The sequence below is a fragment of the Marmota flaviventris genome, chromosome 16 (genome assembly GCF_047511675.1).
Source record: "Marmota flaviventris isolate mMarFla1 chromosome 16, mMarFla1.hap1, whole genome shotgun sequence".
NCBI lineage: Eukaryota > Metazoa > Chordata > Mammalia > Rodentia > Sciuridae > Marmota > Marmota flaviventris.
The window spans coordinates 35359190-35378657 of NC_092513.1; the positions used below are offsets into that span (position 1 = coordinate 35359190).

The window sequence follows — 19468 nt, forward strand, 5'->3', positions numbered from 1 at the left end:
AGAATAGCAATTTAGCTTTGACACTGTTTTTAGGAAAGAACTGTTAAAATAACAGTTTAAATGTGAATAGGTTTATAAGAATCAGTTATTAAACAGGTTTTGCTTCATGACCAGAAAGGGTTAAACTTAAAAGGTTCCTATCATTTGTTACATATATTTATATAATGGCAGATAGACATAAATATGCAATGATGACAGCTAATAACACTTCTTCACAATCTGATTCCATACCCTGAAATTTCAAGTTTTTACTTAATACCTAAGAGTTGACATCAATTCTGTACAATGGTAGTATCATTTAAAAATATTATCTTTGAAATCCACCAAGTTACACTGGACTGCTCAGAGGTAGTTCTTCTAATCTAAAATTTTAGAAGACAAGGTAATCTTTCTTGTCTTTCACAGAAGACAGGAATTTACTTTGTAGGCATAGTCATGATACATTTTGACCAAGCCAAGATCTGGAAGAATTTCTGTTCCTACACATCTGCTGAAGTAATATACCAACTACTTTATATGTGTTTTCCAAACTATAGACATTGTTAAAAAGAATAGGCAGGACTCACCAATTGTAATCTAGCCGAGACTGGTGAAGCTGCTGCTGTTTTAGGAGAAGTTTTGTCTCCTGCTGAGCCAGCAGATGCTGAAGACGCTCCTTTTCAATTTCCAGCTCCATTTTCTGAAGCATCAGTTGTTTCCTTCTATCTTCTGAGAGTTGCTTTTTGACATCAGTTTCACTGGGTTGCAGAGCCCCTCCACCATGCATGAGAGATCCCCAAGAAAGCCCACAATAACTGCATGATTCTGGATCTGTCTTGGAACATTGAGACACTATGCTTGTAGGATGGCTCTCATGCACATGATCTTCATTTTCAGAAGATCTGTGACCACGACACTGACTAGAAGAACTAGGCTTAATATGTAGACATTCCTTCATCTTCAGTTCTTCTGGTGGAGGTTTCTCTGATGGTGCTGTATCCACTGGTTTTCTCCCTGGAGATTCATAATTACATATTCTGGTCTCTGATGACACCCTGTCTGGATTCTCTTTGGGATGATGAAAGGTTACTGGTTTCAAAGAATTGTTCCTATATTCCATATGAGATTCTGAAGCTGAGTCTTGGTTTGCAGACTTCGGCCTTCCCTTGGTTTGACTGCAAGTTTGTGGTTTGGCAACACTCAAGTAGGAACCATCCAGTTCTACAGATGAAGACCGGGGAGTACTTTTCCTATTGGTTACCTAAAAAAGAAAACAATGTCTCTTGTCAAATAAAAGCATGATAAAATAAGTTATTTCTTTTGGTCTTTCAAAAATCAATGATACGTGTTCATGTAAACAAAGCTCGTTTTATCTTCTTAAAAACTAAATGATAGTATTTCTTGGGGCTGGGGTTGTGGCTCAGCGGAAGCGTGCTTGCCTCACATGTGCGAGGCAATCCTTAGCACCATGTAAAAAAATAAAGGTATTGTGTCCATCTATAACTCAAAAAATAATTTTTTTAAAAATTAAATGATAGCATTCTTATAGCTAAGCAGATATGTGCCAGAAAACTATATTGGTTTTCAACCAAACTTCTACATATCAGAAAATCCATATAAGGATGAAAATAATATAGTGTTGCTACATGCTGCTTAAGTAAGAACTTTGATGATTTGAAGAGTTGCAAATAATGAAGGTTACATAAACTCAACTTTGAGAAAAGGGAAAAACATTAAGTTTAATGTCTAAAAATGTTTACTTTTGAATACTGAGCCAAGAAATCCATTCAGCCACCTTAAATACCCTTTGATTGGCCATTATACAGAATGGGATTTGATGTAAAACATTTTGCCTTATACTAAATAGGATGTTACTGCTAGAAATGTGATGAGTTTTTATAAATACCTTTACGAAACACAGATAAAACCAACCACTTTAAACAATATATAATTCTAAACAAAAACCGTTATTTAAATATAAACCATAGTTAATTTCAATTACAAACATAAGTGATTTTTCAATTAAGCTGTTCAACAGGATATAGTAGGACAGAAAAGATGTAGTTGCAAATTATTGCTGACAGGTCAAGACAGTGAGCTTTTCCTATATTTTAGCCTTAAGCTTGTTCTATCAGGGAGAGCAAAACTCAGCCTGAGGGTAAATGATTCTCAAACTTTAGTATGTTTCAGAGTCATTTACTTCTCTGTCTCAATAACTTTTGAAGGCAGGAGCTAGATTTATATCTCTATATACACAGTATTGGGGCTTGTATATAATACATGCTCAGTAAGCATGGCTGTTTATATAAACTTAGGAAAAAATTCAAATTGGGTTATGGTTCACAGTAACTGAAGAAAATTTAGAATCCATGACTAGCCTGAATTAGTTAATTAGCAGGAGAAAGAGAAAAGACATTAAAAAAACTCTCTGCTAGAGTCTAAATTTAATAAATTAAGCTATCTTATTAGTGGAGTTGAAAATAGACATTGCCTCTGGGACACATGAGAGTAACAACAGGCTTGAATGAGCCAGGTTCGGGTTTTTTTTCTAGAACTGATCCATGACTACTTTGGGATATTTACAAATACAACTTTTCTTAATTAAGACTTAAACTAATGAAAAGTCCTAAACTGCTTCTTCTAGCATACAGATTTAATATGAAACATTTAGATACATAATATTTTTAAGAATAAAAATATTTTTTAGTTGCAGATGGACACAATATCTTTATTTACTTATCTTTATGCAGTGCTGAGGATCGAACCCTGTGCCTCACCGTGCTAGGCAAGTACTCTACCACTGATCCACAACCCCAGCTCCACAACCCCAGATACATAATATTAACTTAGATAACAAATTTCTAATTTAGAAAATCATAAATGAATTTTCAAAAATTGAGGCACAATTTCCAAATAATACACACTCTTTTATACATGGTTTCTTCAATTCAGCATAATTTTTGAATTGCTTCTGTTGTTACCAGAATCCTAACTCCAGCAGTTCCAAAAAACCAGGTCTACCTACCCATTTGCTCCAAAAAACTAAACAGAAAAGTTTTCAGTGAAACGCAGGAAAGAAAACCTTCACCAACATGGCCACAATGGGAAGGGAAAATGAGATCCAGCATTTCAGCAGGATTTTTAGGCTTAAATGGAGGAAAAATTGGGGCAAGGGTGAGAGGTCTGCATAATTAAACAGTTTTGGTCAAACTATGTTCTGGCTGATCATTATTTCAGTTCTGGTTCTGTGAGATTGCTCTGGAGAAATTTTTATCACTTGAGGGGTTAATTTCTATTTGTTGTGCAGGATGTTTATCAGACCAGTGATTCTGGAAGGTGAATGTCTCACTACAAATCCTGCTCTTCCATTACTCCATGTTATCACTTAAAAAAAAAAAAACCCACTTCTTTAATGTCCACTTCAGTTAATGATCACAAGGCGATGCCCACATAACCATTATCCAAGAACTTAAACACTGCTTGCAGGGAGACCTTTCATGGCTGTTCTATCCCTCCTGCCAAAGGGAATGAGTATACTAAGTTTTACCTGATTAATTTCTTTGCTTCAATTCTTCTCTGATTAGATATCCACACCAGAGTTTAGTTTTATCTGTTTATTTTTTAAGTATAAATGAAACCACATGATATATATTCTTTTGTGTGTGGCATCTTTAACCCAACATTATATTTGTTAAATTAATCTATGCTGCTGTATGTAGCTGTTTTTTTTTTTTTTTTTTTTTTTTTTTTTAAGACTATACAACAGAAGCCAGAAAACTTTTTCAAGAAAGGGACAAACAGTACATATTTTAAGCCTTGCAGGCCATACATACAGTGCTTGTCACTACTACCTGGCTCTGCTTTTATGATGCAAAAGTACAAGATAATACATGAATGAATGTATCTAGGTGTATTCTAGTAAAACCTTATTTATGAACAGTGAAATTTAAGTTTCATGTGATTTTCCCATTCTATGAAATATTATTCTCTCTTCCTACATCCTAATGTAAAGCTCATGAGTTGTAATAAAAACATACAGTGGGCTAGATTTGGCCAGCTGTTGTTTGTCAACTGAACTTGACGACTACATTGAATGTTCTCCCAATTACATATTTGTATACGCTAAGATACACTCAAAATCCAATAAGAAAACTAAGCAGTAAGACTTGACATACATATCATTTACAGGTTTTCTCTGTAACGAATATATGTTGAATTGGGTGCTTAATCAAAAATGAGAATGATATTTGGCAGAAAAGCATGCAAAGAAACACATAAAGATAGAAAAACTACAATTAAAAAAAAAAGTTTAGGCCAAAAGATGATCTATAGATCCCAACAGATAAAACAGTTGGAATCACTATAGATAAAATAACTGCATTTACAGCAGTAGCATGTTTGGATTTGTCTTGAAATCTTGGACATTGCATTCTATGACATGTCACAAAAGAAAATGCAGGCATTTTTTAACTTATGACAGAATTGGAGAATAATCTTTTAACTTGGGTAGCACAGACTAATGACTAGATAGAAAAACACCACTGAGAAAAGAACAAGTGTGAGGAGCAGTGCTATAATCCCAGTGGCTTAGGAGGCTGAGGAGGCAGGAGGATCATGTGTTCAAAGACAGCCTCAGCAACGTAGTGAGGCCCTGAGCAACTCAGTGAGGCCCTATCTCTAAATAAAATATTAAAAAAGGCTGGGGATGTGGGTCAGCGGTTATGCATCGCTGGGTTTAATCCCCAGTACCAAAAAAGAAAAGAAAAAAAAAAAACAGGTGTTGGGACTTGGCTTAGACACATGAAGAATTTTATAATAGTAAATATTAATAAATTTCAGCTGGAGGATTTTCTGAAATCTTAAGATGCTATGATGCATTATATATGTTGCCTATAATATAATCATGTGTGATATGATCATATATATGTATATATAAATACACACATATGTGTAAGCATATACATGAACACATAAAGAATCACCTACTATTCTTAGGGTAATCCAGCATTTTCCCATGTTCTCACATGCTAACAAGCAATAAATGCAGTGTTACTTTGTGAAACACCATCAGCAAGTAGTGATGTTTTGTACGCTTCTATAAACCATCTTTATAGGACTGGCCAATCTCTGCTATAGACCCATAAGAAAGTAAACTAAAATGTAGCAATATTTTTTTGCAACAGGCTGTTATTAATTTTGGATTCTTAGGAAATGATTACTTCCAATGCATTCATGAGTTGCTGTACAATAGTCAATAGTACCAATGGGTCTTATTGGTATTCATTTCTTTTGATGGTTAATAATCATTTTCCTATTCTGGAAGGTACCCTATTAATGATTTTTGTTTTCCCACTGACAGCCTTATAAAATTTTTGTAACTTTAAAAATTTCCTCTCTTTATTTTATTGGAAATTCAACAGTTCAAAGAACTAAATAAATACTTCTAAACCCAAACTACTGTGTGTGGAGGAAGTCACTATATTTCCCAGAGAATGTGGAGTTAATGTGGATTAAGGGACAGAATGACATGCTGCATTTTTAACATTGGGTATACATAGACCAGTTGACAAACTGACAGAAAATACGTAATGCAACAGCTGCACTGTGTGGTTTGCCAAAATCTCGTCCCAAATAAATGTTTGTTCTCCCTAGTGCAATTAACTCTCCTATACTGGCAGATTTTGCTAGAAGATCATCAAGGTAGATTACCTTCCAGCATTATGAACTAAATACTTACAGGTGTTATATCATCAGTTATAACTTATAAACTCTTGCATTTAGTAAGACTTCCAGGCAAATGAATCATCTAATTTATGAATTATTTATAAGAAATTCACAGCATGCTCCTGGCGTCATCCATGGCCTTTTCCAGGTCATATGACACCAATTAGAGTTGAATTTTAAATTATTCAATAACCTGAACTCTCTTGTCATTTAACATATAGATATCAATGCAGTAAACAAGTTAAATCTAATGGGCCCTAGAGGTTTAAGCTCTTCTACAGTGCAGCAGCTAAAGCAGTAGGCCATCAGTGGAAGAGAAAATAACAGAATGCAGCAGTTGAACACATTTGCAAAGCTCTAATAACTTATTCTAGTTCCCATAGGGACTGTGACACAACTTACGAATATTGAATCTAAAAGACATTAAAGTCAATACTTATGAGATTTAAAAGAATATAGGTACACAGAAGGCACAAGAAAACACACAAATGACAGAACACTAGCAACAAGTACCAAATGCCATACTAAGTCCTAGGATATACACACCATAGGATTGCCAACATTTTTTTAAACAGTAACTCAGTAACTACCAGACTCTAAATCATTATTACATTTACCCAAAATTGGAATTTGTTGAGTTGCTATACAAATGAATAGACAGCATGGAATAATTGACAGTATAATCCAGTTTGAGGTCATAAGACTGTGATTGGAATTCCATAACCATTACTTAAAGTTGTTATTTTAGGCATTTTGTTATTTGTAAAGAAGGAGTTGGGTTTGATGATTTCTATGGTTTATGCTATTTTTAAGAGCTTAAAAAATAGGGATTAGGTTGTTATACTCCAAGGAAATGAGAGAAATTAAAAAGGACTGGCTGAGAAATCATACCATTCAGTAAATACTATCAACTGACCGACCTATAACAAGATTACTGAATGTTCTTTGGTTCTATTTCCTCTAGCAAATTGCAGATTTAACTGTTACTGCCTTATGACTCATATACTAAAGAATTTAAACCATTACCTTGACTTATGTTTGGCTCCTAGATTTGAAATACACAACTGAAGAATGAATAAGGCAAATGCATAGTTGTGGTGATGATACTAAATATTTTGAATGGATTAAAACGGGACAACCATTCACCACAGCCATGTTACTGACTCAAAATGCATTCACATATGATTGTAATCACACAAAAAAGTAGGTTTAAACAGTTTTCTAAATCTAATCGAGGAAACAGAAGCATAAAGCTAGTTTTAATTATTTAATGAAGTCATAAAATGGTAAAATAATTTTTTATAGAAAATCAGATAAATGAAAGACAAAGTAACACCCTAGTAGAAGTGGTGAGAACAACCTTCAGAGATACAAAATGAAAACAAAACATATTTCAAGGATAAAGCCAACTGGTACTTATTTCAGTTAAAAATGCAGTACTAGACAATAATCCATAGGAAGTCATACATCAATCAATTTTCTTTTGCCATCATCCTCTTGGTGTTCATGGATTGTATCCTTGAGCTCACAAAGGGCACTCCCGTGGTTGTTCAATGACTTCTCTCGTGTCCCTCCAATAACAATCAGTCTCTAGAATGGAAACAAGAATTGTATGCAGACAGATGTTTCAATGCAGTCTTATTTTTAAGAAGGAGCAAACAAGATGACTTTGTATCAAAAGAAGGAAAGTTTTAACACAAAATTCTTCAGAAATTTTCTAGTGAATATAAAGTTAACACTGTGAGTGTGACCAACTGTCCCTGAAATGAAGCTCAGAGTTTACACTGCATTTATGCAACTAGCTGAGAGGGAAAAGTATTTGCACTGTATTTCTAATTAAAGATAGTGAAAAGAAACTCTCCCAGAAAAGCAGTACTTAAGAAATACCAAGAAGTATAACCAAACAAGAAGAATGAAAAACCAGATTGCTATTTATTAACTAGATTTCTCAAAGTGAATCACTGTTCTGATTTATTAAAGACCAGAATCTTTCTGAAGCTCCATACTCATTTTTCCTCTGTAGAAGTAGCTAGAAGAGACCTAGTGAGAAGCATCTGTGAAAGCACAGAGGTCTTTACAGGGCCAGCACTTTCTGAGAGACTCAATTGTTTAGAATTTAGTTATACAGTACTGAATCTTGATTCTTTAAAAATTAGGACATTGTTTATTAGCTGGTTTAATTTATTGTTAAAAAAAACCCAAGATATTTAACTTGGAATTCAATTAAAAAAAAAAATCAGTAACTTAATTGCCTACTGTTCAAATGCCCTGACTCCTTTTTTTTCTATTCTTCAAAATTGTATTGGCACCACTTCCTTCTTTGTGGTTTTCCTATTCTCTCAGCTCAAACTATTTATGCCTTCCTAGATACCCCAAGAGCACATTATTCATTCTTTTTAATTTTTTAAAATTTTTTATTGCTGGTTGTTCAAAACATTACATAGTTCTTGATATATCATATTTCACACTTTGATTCAAGTGGGTTATGAACTCCCATTTTTACCCCATATACAGATTGCAGAATCACATCAGTTACACATCCATTGATTTACATATTGCCATACTAGTGTCTGTTGTATTCTGCTGCCTTTCCTATCCTCTACTATCCCCCATCCCTTCCCCTCCCCTCTTCTCTCTCTACCCCCTCTACTGTCATTCATTTCTCCCCCTTGTATTATTTTCCCCTTTCCCCTCACTTCCTCTTGTATGTACTTTTGTATAACCCTGAGGGTCTCCTTCATTTCCATGCAATTTCCCTTCTCTCTCCCTTTCCCTCCCACCTCTCATCCCACTTTAATGTTAATCTTCTTCTCATGCTCTTCGTCCCTACTCTGTTCTTAGTTACTCTCCTTATATCAAAGAAGACATTTGGCATTTGTTTTTTAGGGATTGGCTAGCTTCACTTAGCATAATCTGCTCTAATGCCATCCATTTCCCTGCAAATTCTATGATTTTGTCATTTTTTAATGCAGAGTAATACTCCATTGTGTATAAATGCCACATTTTTTTATCCATTCATCTATTGAAGGGCATCTAGGTTGGTTCCACAGCCTTGCTATTGTGAATTGTGCTGCTATGAACATCGATGTAGCAGTGTCCCTGTAGCATGCTCTTTTTAGGTCTTTAGGGAATAGATCGAGAAGGGGAATACATGGGTCAAATGGTGGTTCCATTCCCAGCTTTCCAAGAAATCTCCATACTGCTTTCCAAATTGGCTGCACCAATTTGCAGTCCCACCAGCAATGTACAAGTGTACCCATTTCCCCACATCCTCGCCAGCACTTGTTGTTGTTTGACTTCATAATGGCTGCCAATCTTACTGGAGTGAGATGGTATCTTAGGGTGGTTTTGATTTGCATTTCTCTGACTGCTAGAGATGGTGAGCATTTTTTCATGTACTTGTTGATTGATTGTATGTCCTCCTCTGAGAAGTGTCTGTTCAGGTCCTTGGCCCATTTGTTGATTGGGTTGTTTGTTCTCTTATTGTCTAATTTTTTGAGTTCTTTGTATACTCTGGATATTAGGGCTCTATCTGAAGTGTGAGGAGTAAAGATTTGTTCCCAGGATCTAGGCTCCCTATTTACCTCTCTTATTGTTTCTTTTGCTGAGAAAAAAACTTTTTAGTTTGAGTAAGTCCCATTTGTTGATTCTTGTTATTAACTTTTGTGCTATGGGTGTCCTATTGAAGAATTTGGAGCCCGACCCCACAGTATGTAGATCGTAGCCAACTTTTTCTTCTATCAGATGGCGTGTCTCTGACTTGACATCAAGCTCCTTGATCCATTTTGAATTAACTTTTGTGCATGGCGAGAGAAAGGGATTCAGTTTCATTTTGTTGCATATAGATTTCCAGTTTTCCCAGCACCATTTGTTGAAGATGCTATCCTTCCTCCATTGCATGCTTGTAGCCCCTTTATCAAATATAAGATAGTTGTAGTTTTGTGGATTGGTTTCTGTGTCCTCTATTCTGTACCATTGGTCCACCCGCCTGTTTTGGTACCAGTACCATGCTGTTTTTGTTACTATTGCTCTGTAGTATAGTTTGAAGTCTGGTATCGCTATACCGCCTGATTCACACTTCCTGCTTAGCATGGTTTTTGCTATTCTGGGTCTTTTATTTTTCCATATGAATTTCATGATTGCTTTCTCTATTTCTACAAGAAATGCCGTTGGGATTTTGATTGGCATTGCATTAAACCTATAGAGAACTTTTGGTAATATCGCCATTTTGATGATGTTAGTTCTGCCTATCCATGAACAGGGTATATTTTTCCATCTTCTAAGATCTTCTTCTCTTTATCTCTTTAGGGTTCTGTAGTTTTCATTGTATAAGTCTTTCACCTCTTTTGTTAGGTTGATTCCCAAGTATTTTATTTTATTTTTTTTGAGGATATTGTGAATGGAGTGGTTGTCCTCATTTCCATTTCAGAGGATTTGTCGCTGATATACAGGAATGCCTTTGATTTATGCGTGTTGATTTTATATCCTGCCACTTTGCTGAATTCATTTATTAGCTCTAATAGTTTCTTTGTAGACCCTTTTGGGTCTGCTAGGTATAGAATCATGTCACCTGCAAATAGTGATAATTTAAGTTCTTCTTTTCCTATTTTGATGCCTTTAATTTCTTTCGTCTGTCTAATTGCTCTGGCCAGTGTTTCGAGAACTATGTTGAACAGAAGTGGTGAGAGAGGGCATCCCTGTCTTGTTCCAGATTTTAGAGGGAATGCCTTCAATTTTTCTCCATTCAGAATGATGCTAGCCTGAGGCTTAGCATAGATTGCTTTTACAATATTGAGGTATGTTCCTGTTATCCCTAGTTTTTCTAGAGTTTTGAACATAAAGGGATGCTGTACTTTGTCGAATGCTTTTTCCGCATCTATCGAGATGATCATATGGTTCTTATTTTTAAGTCTATTGATGTGGTGAATAACATTTATTGATTTCCGTATATTGAACCAGCCTTGCATCCCAGGGATGAATCCTACTTGATCATGGTGCACAATTTTTTTGTATCCGATTCGCCAGAATTTTATTGAAGATTTTTTCATCTAGGTTCATTAGAGATATTGGTCTGTAGTTTTCTTTCTATGAAGTGTCTTTGTCTGGTTCAGGTATCAGGGTGATGTTGGCCTCGTAGAATGAATTTGGAAGTTCTCCCTCTTTTTCTATTTCCTGAAGTAGCTTGAAAAGTATTGGTATTAGTTCCTCTTTAAAGGTTTTGTAAAACTCTGCTGTATACCCATCCGGTTCTGGGCTTTTCTTAGTTGGTAGTCTTTTGATGGTTTCTTCTATTTCCTCAATTGATATTGGTCTGTTTAGGTTGTCTATATCCTCCTGACTCAGTCTGGGCAGATCATATGACTTAAGAAATTTATCGATGCCTTCACTATCTTCTAATTTATTAGAGTATAAGGATTCAAAATAATTTCTGATTATCTTCTGTATTTCTGAAGTGTCTGTTGTGATATTGCCTTTTTCATCCCGTATGCTAGTAATTTGAGTTCTCTCTCTTCTTCTCTTCGTTAGCACGGCTAAGGGTCTGTCGATTTTATTTATTTTTTCAAAGAACCAACTTTTAGTTTTGTCAATTTTTTCAATTGTTTCTTTTGTTTCGATTTCATTAATTTCAGCTCTGATTTTAATTATTTCTTGCCTTCTACTTCTTTTGCTGTTGTTTTGCTCTTCTTTTTCTAGGATTTTGAGATGAAGTATGAGATCATTTATTTGCTGGTTTTTTCTTTTTTTAAGGAATGAACTCCAAGCAATAAATTTTCCTCTTAGAACTGCTTTCAATGTGTCCCATAGATTCCGATATGTTGTGTCTGTGTTTTCATTTATCTCTAAGAATTTTTTAATTTCCTCCTTGATGTCTTCTATAACCCATTGATCATTCAGTAACCTAGTGTTCATTCTCCAAGTGATGCATGATTTTTCCTTCCTTCTTTTATCGTTGATTTTCAGTTTCATTCCATTATGATCAGATAAGATGCATGGTATTATCTCTACTCCTTTATATTGTCTAAGAGTTGCCCTGTGACATAATATATGATCTATTTTTGAGAAGGATCCATGTGCTGCTGAGAAAAAAGTGTAACTGCTTGATGTTGGGTGGTATATTCTATATATGTCAATTAAGTCTAGGTTATTAATTGTGTTATTGAGTTCTATAGTTTCCTTATTCAACTTTTGTTTGGAAGATCTGTCCAGTGGCGAGAGAGGTGTGTTGAAGTCTCCCATGATTATTGTATGGTGGTCTATTAGACTCTTGAACTTGAGAAGAGTTTGTTTGATGAACATAGCTGCACCATTGTTTGGGGCATATATATTTATGATTGTTATGTCTTGTTGGTGTATGGTTCCCTTGAGCAGTATGTAGTGTCCCTCTTTATCCCTTTTGCTTAACTTTGGCTTGAAATCTACTTTATTTGATATGAGTATGGACACTCCTGCTTGTTTCCGAAATCCATATGAGTGATATGATTTTTCCCAACCTTTCACCTTCAGCCTATGTATGTCTTTCCCTATCAAATGCGTCTCCTGTAGGCAGCATATTGTTGGGTCTTGTTTTGTGATCCATTCTACTAGCCTGTGTCTCTTAATTGGTGAGTTTAAGCAATTAACATTTAGGGTTATTATTGAGATATGGGTTGTTCTTCCAGCCATATTTGTTTATTTATGTTACTAAACATGGTTTGTTTTCCTCTTTGATTATTTCCAACCCCCCCCTTTACTGTCCTACCTCCCTCTGTTGGTTTTCATTCTTATTTTCCATTTCCTCTTCCTGTAATGTTTTGCTGAGGATGTTTTGAAGAGATGGTTTTCTAGCTGCAAATTCTTTTAACTTTTGTTTATCGTGGAAGGTTTTAATTTCATCTTCCATCCTGAAGCTTAATTTCGCTGGATACACAATTCTTGGTTGGAACCCATTTTCTTTCAGTGTTTGAAATATGTTATTCCAGGATCTTCTAGCTTTCAGAGTCTGTTGAAAGATCAGCTGTTATCCTGATTGGCTTACTCCTAAATGTAATCTGCTTCCTTTCTCTTGTAGCTTTTAAAATTCTCTCCTTATTCTGTATGTTGGGCATCTTCATGATAATGTGTCTAGGTGTGGATCTCTTATGATTTTGCACTTTCGGCGTCCTGTAGGCTTCTAGGATTTGGGATTCTGTCTCATTCTTCAAGTCTGGGAAGTTTTCTCGTATTATTTCATTGAATAGATTGCTCATTCCTTTGGTTTGGACCTCTATACCTTCCTGTATCCCAATGACTCTTAAGTTTGGTCTCTTGATGTTATCCCATATTTCTTGGATGTTCTGGTCATGGTTTCTTAACAGTCTTGCTGAGCTGTCTATGTTCTTTTCAAGTTGAAATACTTTGTCTTCATTGTCTGATATTCTATCTTCTAAGTGTTCTACTCTGCTGGTAGTATTCTAAATTTAGTTTTTAAGTTGGTTTATTGCTTCCTGCATTTCTAGGATTTCTGTTTGTTTGTTTTTTATAACCTCTATCTCCCTGTATAGTTGATCTTTTGCTTCCTGGATTTGTTTGTGTAATTCATTGTCGATGTGATCTTTCATTGTCTGATTTTGCTGTCTAATGTCTTCCTTGAGACTCCAGATCATCTGAAGCATGTATATCCTGAATTCTTTATCTGACATTCCATCTGCTGCAGCTGTTACCTCTTCTAAAGTTGAGTTGACCTGCATTGCTTGTGGTCCTTTCTTTCCTTGTCTATTCATACTGCTTGCGTTCCTTTCTGCTTGGTGATACTGTTGTGTTTTTGAAAATCTTTTCCCCCTATATATTTATATTGCTCTTGTATAGTTGAAAAGTCTCTCTTGCAGGGTCGGGCGGCGGTCTGCCTACTTTGCAGGCGCGGGTGGCAGCTCTGCTCTGCCCCTCCTCCAATTGGTGTGACGTGTCTACCACGCCCGCGGATCCCTGGGCCTGTCCTGCCGGTCGGTCACAGGTCTGCCTACCTTGCAGGCGCGGGCGGCGGCTCTGCTCTGCCCTTACTCCAATTGGGGTGACGTGTCTACCACGCTGGCGGGTCGCTGGGCTTATTCCGGGCGCGGGAGGCGGCTCTGCTCTGCCCCTACTCCAATTGGGGTTACGTGACTACCACACCGACGGGCCGCTGGGCCTGATCCGGGCGCGGGCGAATGCTCTGCTCTGCCCCTACTCCAATTGGGGTGACGTGTGTACCACGCCGGCAGGCCGCTGGGCCTGATCCACTGGTGTGTCGCAGGTCTGCCTACCTTGCAGGCACGGGCGGAGGCTCTGCCCTGCTCCTCTTACCACGCCCGCGGACCACTGGCGCTGTTCTGCCGGTGGGTGGCTGGTCTGCCTACCTTGCGGGCGCGGGTGGCGGCTCTGCTCTGCCCCTACTCCAATTGGGGTTACGTGACTACCACGCCGGCTGGGCTCTGCGCTGCCCCTCTGGCTTGATGACAAAGTGAGAGAGACTCGGGTGTGTGTGACTCACTTTCTTTACCAGGAGACCAACTGTTTCTGTCGCTGCTGGTATCGATGAAATTCTCTCCTCTGCCGCTTTCTGATGACATCAAATCTATGCCATGTTGGTATCCCATGCGAATGGCAGCATTTCGTTCCCTTTGCCGGGTGACCAAAGCAACGGGTGAGTCCTGACCGGCCCTCACAAGCACCGTCTCAGTCCTGTTGCCACTGCCTATGAAGGCTCAGTTGGTATTTACCTCCACAGTATTCAGCAGGACCCAGACCGAGAAGCAGTTTCCGCGGGTTCTTTATCCATGGGCCAGAGCAGTTCTGGGAGCCGGAATTCGGCCGCTCCGTGCTCGGTGTATGTTCTGATAGGCGAAGGTTCCAAGAAGTAGTTTCCACGAGTTATTTAGCACTGAGCCTGAGTAATTTGTCTGCGAGCCGCAGGCGAATGGCAGCCTGAAATTACCTGTTCTATGGCTGAATGAGCTGCGATCAGTCGAAAACAGGGATGGTGACGTCAGCTCTCCAAGATGGTGGCCGCTGGCTTCCTCTGTGGTCTGACCGGTGTCACTTTATTCATTCTTTACTGTTGAACTTATTTCATTCTGCTCCACTGTGGTTAAATGATAGCTGTTTTCACATCTCTAAGTTTCTTTGTGATGTTTAAGTATTTATAGACTTTTCTCTAAATGGAAACTGTGAACTCTTTGAGAGAAGAAACCATGTAAGCTGTTTACTGCTACCTCCTCAACAAGACACAATACACACTCAATAAAAACTAGTTTTTATTTTAAATTTATTTATTTATATTTTTTCATAGAGTTTGGTTCCTTTCCAATATATTATATGGAACCTGAAGACTGGGACAATTTTCTTTTTAATCTCCTATTTCAATGATAACTTCCTTTACAAATAAGACACTTAAATTAATGAATATTTTTTGAAGAACTATTATGCAGGATGAAGAAGCAACAGGAGCTAAATGGCCCAGCTTATACCCAAAAGGGCTTGATGGTTAACTTATCTTAAAATTTAATGTACTCCAGGAGTCATTTACCCTGTACATTTTCTTAAGAGTATTTAAAATTGAATAAAAAGTTCTATAAGCATAATAATAAAAATCCCAACTATGTCTTACACTGCTCAGATGAAATTAAAAAAAAAAGGAATCTAGAACCTATTTAGTTTAAATCTGTGAAATAGTAAATCAAAGGGTTTTGGGGATAAGAGTTTCAACTTAAGCACAGACTTATTTTCTAAAATATTCCTTTAAGTGTTTAAAACCAGAAGTGCATTTAAAGACTATAAAATGTGTGCTAAATTAAACAAAAGTTAGGATAATTAACAGGTAGAAAGATATAAGACCTGAACAAAAGGCAACTGCCTAGTATTTCTACTTTTGAGTTGTGTTAAAAAAAAATCAGGGGCTAGAGATGTGGCTCATGTGGTAGCGTGCTTGCCTGGCATGCGTGGGGTGCTGGGTTCGATCCTCAGCACCACATAAAAATAAAGATGTTGTGTCCACCTAAAACTAAATAATAAATATTTAAAAATTCTCTCTCTTTAAAAAAATACAGGTGTCTCTTATATCATAAACAAGGAGGGTACATCTTGAGACATACAATATTATGTTCAAAGAAACATTCATGAAACTTTGGAACAAGCAGGGCTTTAGAAGTTGACTGCATTTCCCCCCAAAACCTTTTTCAATTAATGGTGTCATATGACGTATAAAAAGATAATAACAAACAAATATTGTCCTGTAACTATTTTTTAAAAACTCAAATATTTCCCTTCTGTTCCATGCTTTGGGTGCTACTCCAGTACTAAATGTGGGAGTTATGATGTGGAAAATTTGGTGGGAATGATTTTTACAATAATTAAATGAGAGATACAGAGGAAAGAACAAAAGTCCTACAGCCAAAAGCCAAATATTGCACATTTGTCTAACAACATAGAGGAATCATTTATATAAACAATATTATGGATAAACACTTTCAGAATTCTTATCCTCACTTTCTATAAAATCTTACACATTGAGATGGGCAGACAGGACTGAAATCTGGAAGTATCTGCCAGGTATAGTATGCTAGGTATCAGGAATATAAGGCTTGATAAGACAGAGCCCCAACCTTCAAGACCCTGAAATTCTGGCTAAGGAGGAAAAATGTTTTATGAGATAAAGTTTATCAAGATTGTTATATGCAAAGAGCAGTAGTAGGGAAATTAGTCTTCAGTTGAGGCAAAAGAGGGAAAGGTTTTTGTAAGACAGTTGACATTTAAACTACATTTTGGAAGAAAGAAAAGTCGATTAATGTTAAAGGAATGTGTAAGTGTGTAAAGAATAGGACATTTCAGACAAAGTGGAAAATATAAGGAGAAGAATATGGATTATGAAAATGAGTATGTATAGTGAACTCTAAGGAGTCCAGAACATGTATAAAACTGTGACAGCTTATACTGTGCATAAATATGGTCTGGAAGTTTTGTGTGTTCTGACAGCGCAGAAGCAATAGGAAACATTTTACCACATACGTCAGAATATAAACAAACACACTGGCTCCTTCATTTACAAAGTAACATTATTAAAAAAATAAATAAATTAAATAGCATGTTTGGAAATCTGGTAAAAAAAAAAGTAAAGTGAATTTCACAAAGGTAAATGAATAAAATTTTGAGATTATTTTATTTATCTTTGGTAATACATTAGTCAACAACAGATACCAACAACTTTTACTATAATGTTAAGGTTATATTGAGTGGGAAAGTTCTATTGAGAATTTGCAACAGACCTTAAGTGTTTTGCAACATAAGGAAGTAATTTGGAGTTAGTTTTTAAAGACAGAGCTATTTAGCTAATCTAATTTATTTATCTGATATCTTTAGTATTTTTTTAACTGATTTTTAATTATTACATGCAGAGTGAAAATTTAATATGGTCTTCAATGGCAGATAAGACTGAAGAGCAAAAATGAATGGTAGTAGTGTGAAAAAGTCACTAAAGATTGTTATGATCTATTCCATCATTTCCATGAAGTAAATGACGATACTGATTACTGTGCATTTGTGAAAAATTATCACTGAACTCCCTTTAAATTCAATGTTTTAAAATTTATTTTCCATCAAATGAAGATCTATGCACAGAAAATTCATTTCCTTCACTGAAAGAATTTAAATTTAAACCACAGTTTTGTAAGATGAATTGTTGAAACTAGTTAATAGTAAAGGACTGGAGACAAATTTTGAAGACACCAGAACTTCCTTCACTTTGAACAAAAGTTAAACGCTATGAGTGAATATTCTGAGCCTATTGAAATTTCTTTAAAATCTCTTATTTCATTTCTAGAAATATATCATTGTGAGTTTTATCTAACATAAGTATTAATAAAACAAAAAAATATTCTATCATTATGATCACCCCACTGCATAGACTACCAATCTAGGAATAAGCTTATTTATCATATTGAAAACTCTAAATATTGGCATATAGTGCAATTAATATATATGGTGCTCATTCAAAGTGTGTAAAGGCATTTGTTATGGGACAATTGTGACTTTACACATATATTTTCTTAAAATTGCAAATAAAAAGTGATGAGTAAGTCATTCTCCATGCTAAGTTAATCAACTGTGTGTGTATGTGTGTGTGTATATATATATATGTTTTGAATTCAAGGTTTCATGATTCCTTTAGTCCTGTTGCATTTGTTCAATTTGTTTAATGAAATAAAATTTATGATTGTTAAAACTATTAATAAGAATATGTCATTTATTTGATTTTTCTAGTAGTTCATTTGTAAGGAATTTTACACAAATTTTATTAGTCCATGGAGGTTAAAAAGAAAATATTTCAAGCCTGGTTCTTTGTCACACACAGTTTAGTTTAAGAAGAACTGACCTAAATCATCCAGAATCCAGTCAGTTTTGTGTAACATTGTTCTGAAAAAGGGGATTTGTTCCAAAGTGCTTTATATATTAGGGAAAAAATTGAACATAAAATTTCATGTCTGCTTATGCACAATTCTTTTTGTGGAAAACACTAGGTGAACACTGAAAATGGAACCATGTAGGCATTTACAAAATGCACAAAACTGAAACTACCAATCATCTCAGTTATACTTAAGCTTATACTTAGTTAAGCTTTGTGCTTTGCTATTCTTTCCCATTTGTGAACTTTTCAATATAAGGAAAGTCAATCAATATCCCCCAAATGTCTGAACATTTTGGTTACAAAACACCAAGCAGTAAGTGTAAAAGAGAAGCTTAAAGCATTGAGAAGAAGGGTAAGCAACAAGCACAAATCAATCCCCATTGAGGACTATAAGAGACAACTCTGTAAAAAACAACAACAAAAAAAACCCCTCACAAACCCATAAAGCCTCTGGCTGATATAATTTCAAGGACTATGAAGTCAATAAGAACAAGTCCTGAGGAAATAAAAGAAATGGAGAGTGGTGAGCCTTTGGAATGAAGACCAAAGAGCAAAATAATTGATTTCATAAAGAGGAAGGGCTCCATTTACAAAGATCTTAAATGTAAATCACCACCACATGTAAAAGTGGCTCTTTTTCATGCTAGTAATGGTTGGGTTAGTGGTTTCAAAAATAGCACTTCAACTGCCTAGCAAAGCTAAGAGTATAGATATAAAGTTGCAAAACAATTTCTAGCAGTCAACTGGAGAAGGCTACACGTTGAATTAAATTTACAGTTTTGAGAAAACAGGTAGATGTTAAAAAGGCAAACCTCAAAAGACCTATATCCCAAATCCAGAAAAATATGCTTCAGAATTTAAGGCCAAAATATTACTTAGAATTTTAGTGCCAACTCCTACTTCAGAGTGCTAACATTCTACAGCTGCTATTACAACTTTTCTTCTTGTTTCTGATAACCCTGCTTTTACCACTTCACGGTGAGTCACAAGCTGCAACTCTTACAGCATCTATTTCAACAAACCAACCTCAGGTCTATTTCAAGGGAAGCTGCCAAATTTATTATATGTCTACACATGTATTTTTAACATTTAACATGCATGAAACTTTCCTTTTATTTTTACTAGATCCTTATTTTAAAAAATATTTTTAGTTATAGATGGACACAATACCTTTATTATTATTATTTTTAAATGTGGTGCTGAGGATTGAACCCAGTGCCTCACAGATGCTAGGCAAGTGCTCTGCCATTGAACCCCCAACCCCAACCCAGATCCTTATTATTATTATTTAAAGTGAGGCTTTTAAGTTTTTAAATGTTGTGCCCCTAATCCATTTTATTCACAAGCCATTTTTTATCGTGTCATTTTCGT

The 19468-nt window shown here is 35.8% G+C and overlaps 1 protein-coding gene across 5 annotated transcripts in view; it reads right to left on the minus strand.

Moving 5' to 3' along the window:
* Nucleotides 1-19468, minus strand: part of Kiaa1328 (KIAA1328 ortholog) — a 274232-nt gene that overhangs the window by 118661 nt on the left and 136103 nt on the right. For 4 of the 5 annotated variants that reach the window (XM_027935755.2, XM_071602799.1, XM_071602800.1 and 1 more), the window contains 2 exons: nt 7171-7293; nt 567-1240 (listed from right to left, as the gene is read on the minus strand). In XM_027935755.2, coding sequence (XP_027791556.1) covers nt 567-1240; nt 7171-7293 — 797 coding nt within the window. The remainder of the gene's footprint in view (nt 1-566; nt 1241-7170; nt 7294-19468) is intronic. The other variant, XM_071602797.1, reaches the window with a different exon arrangement.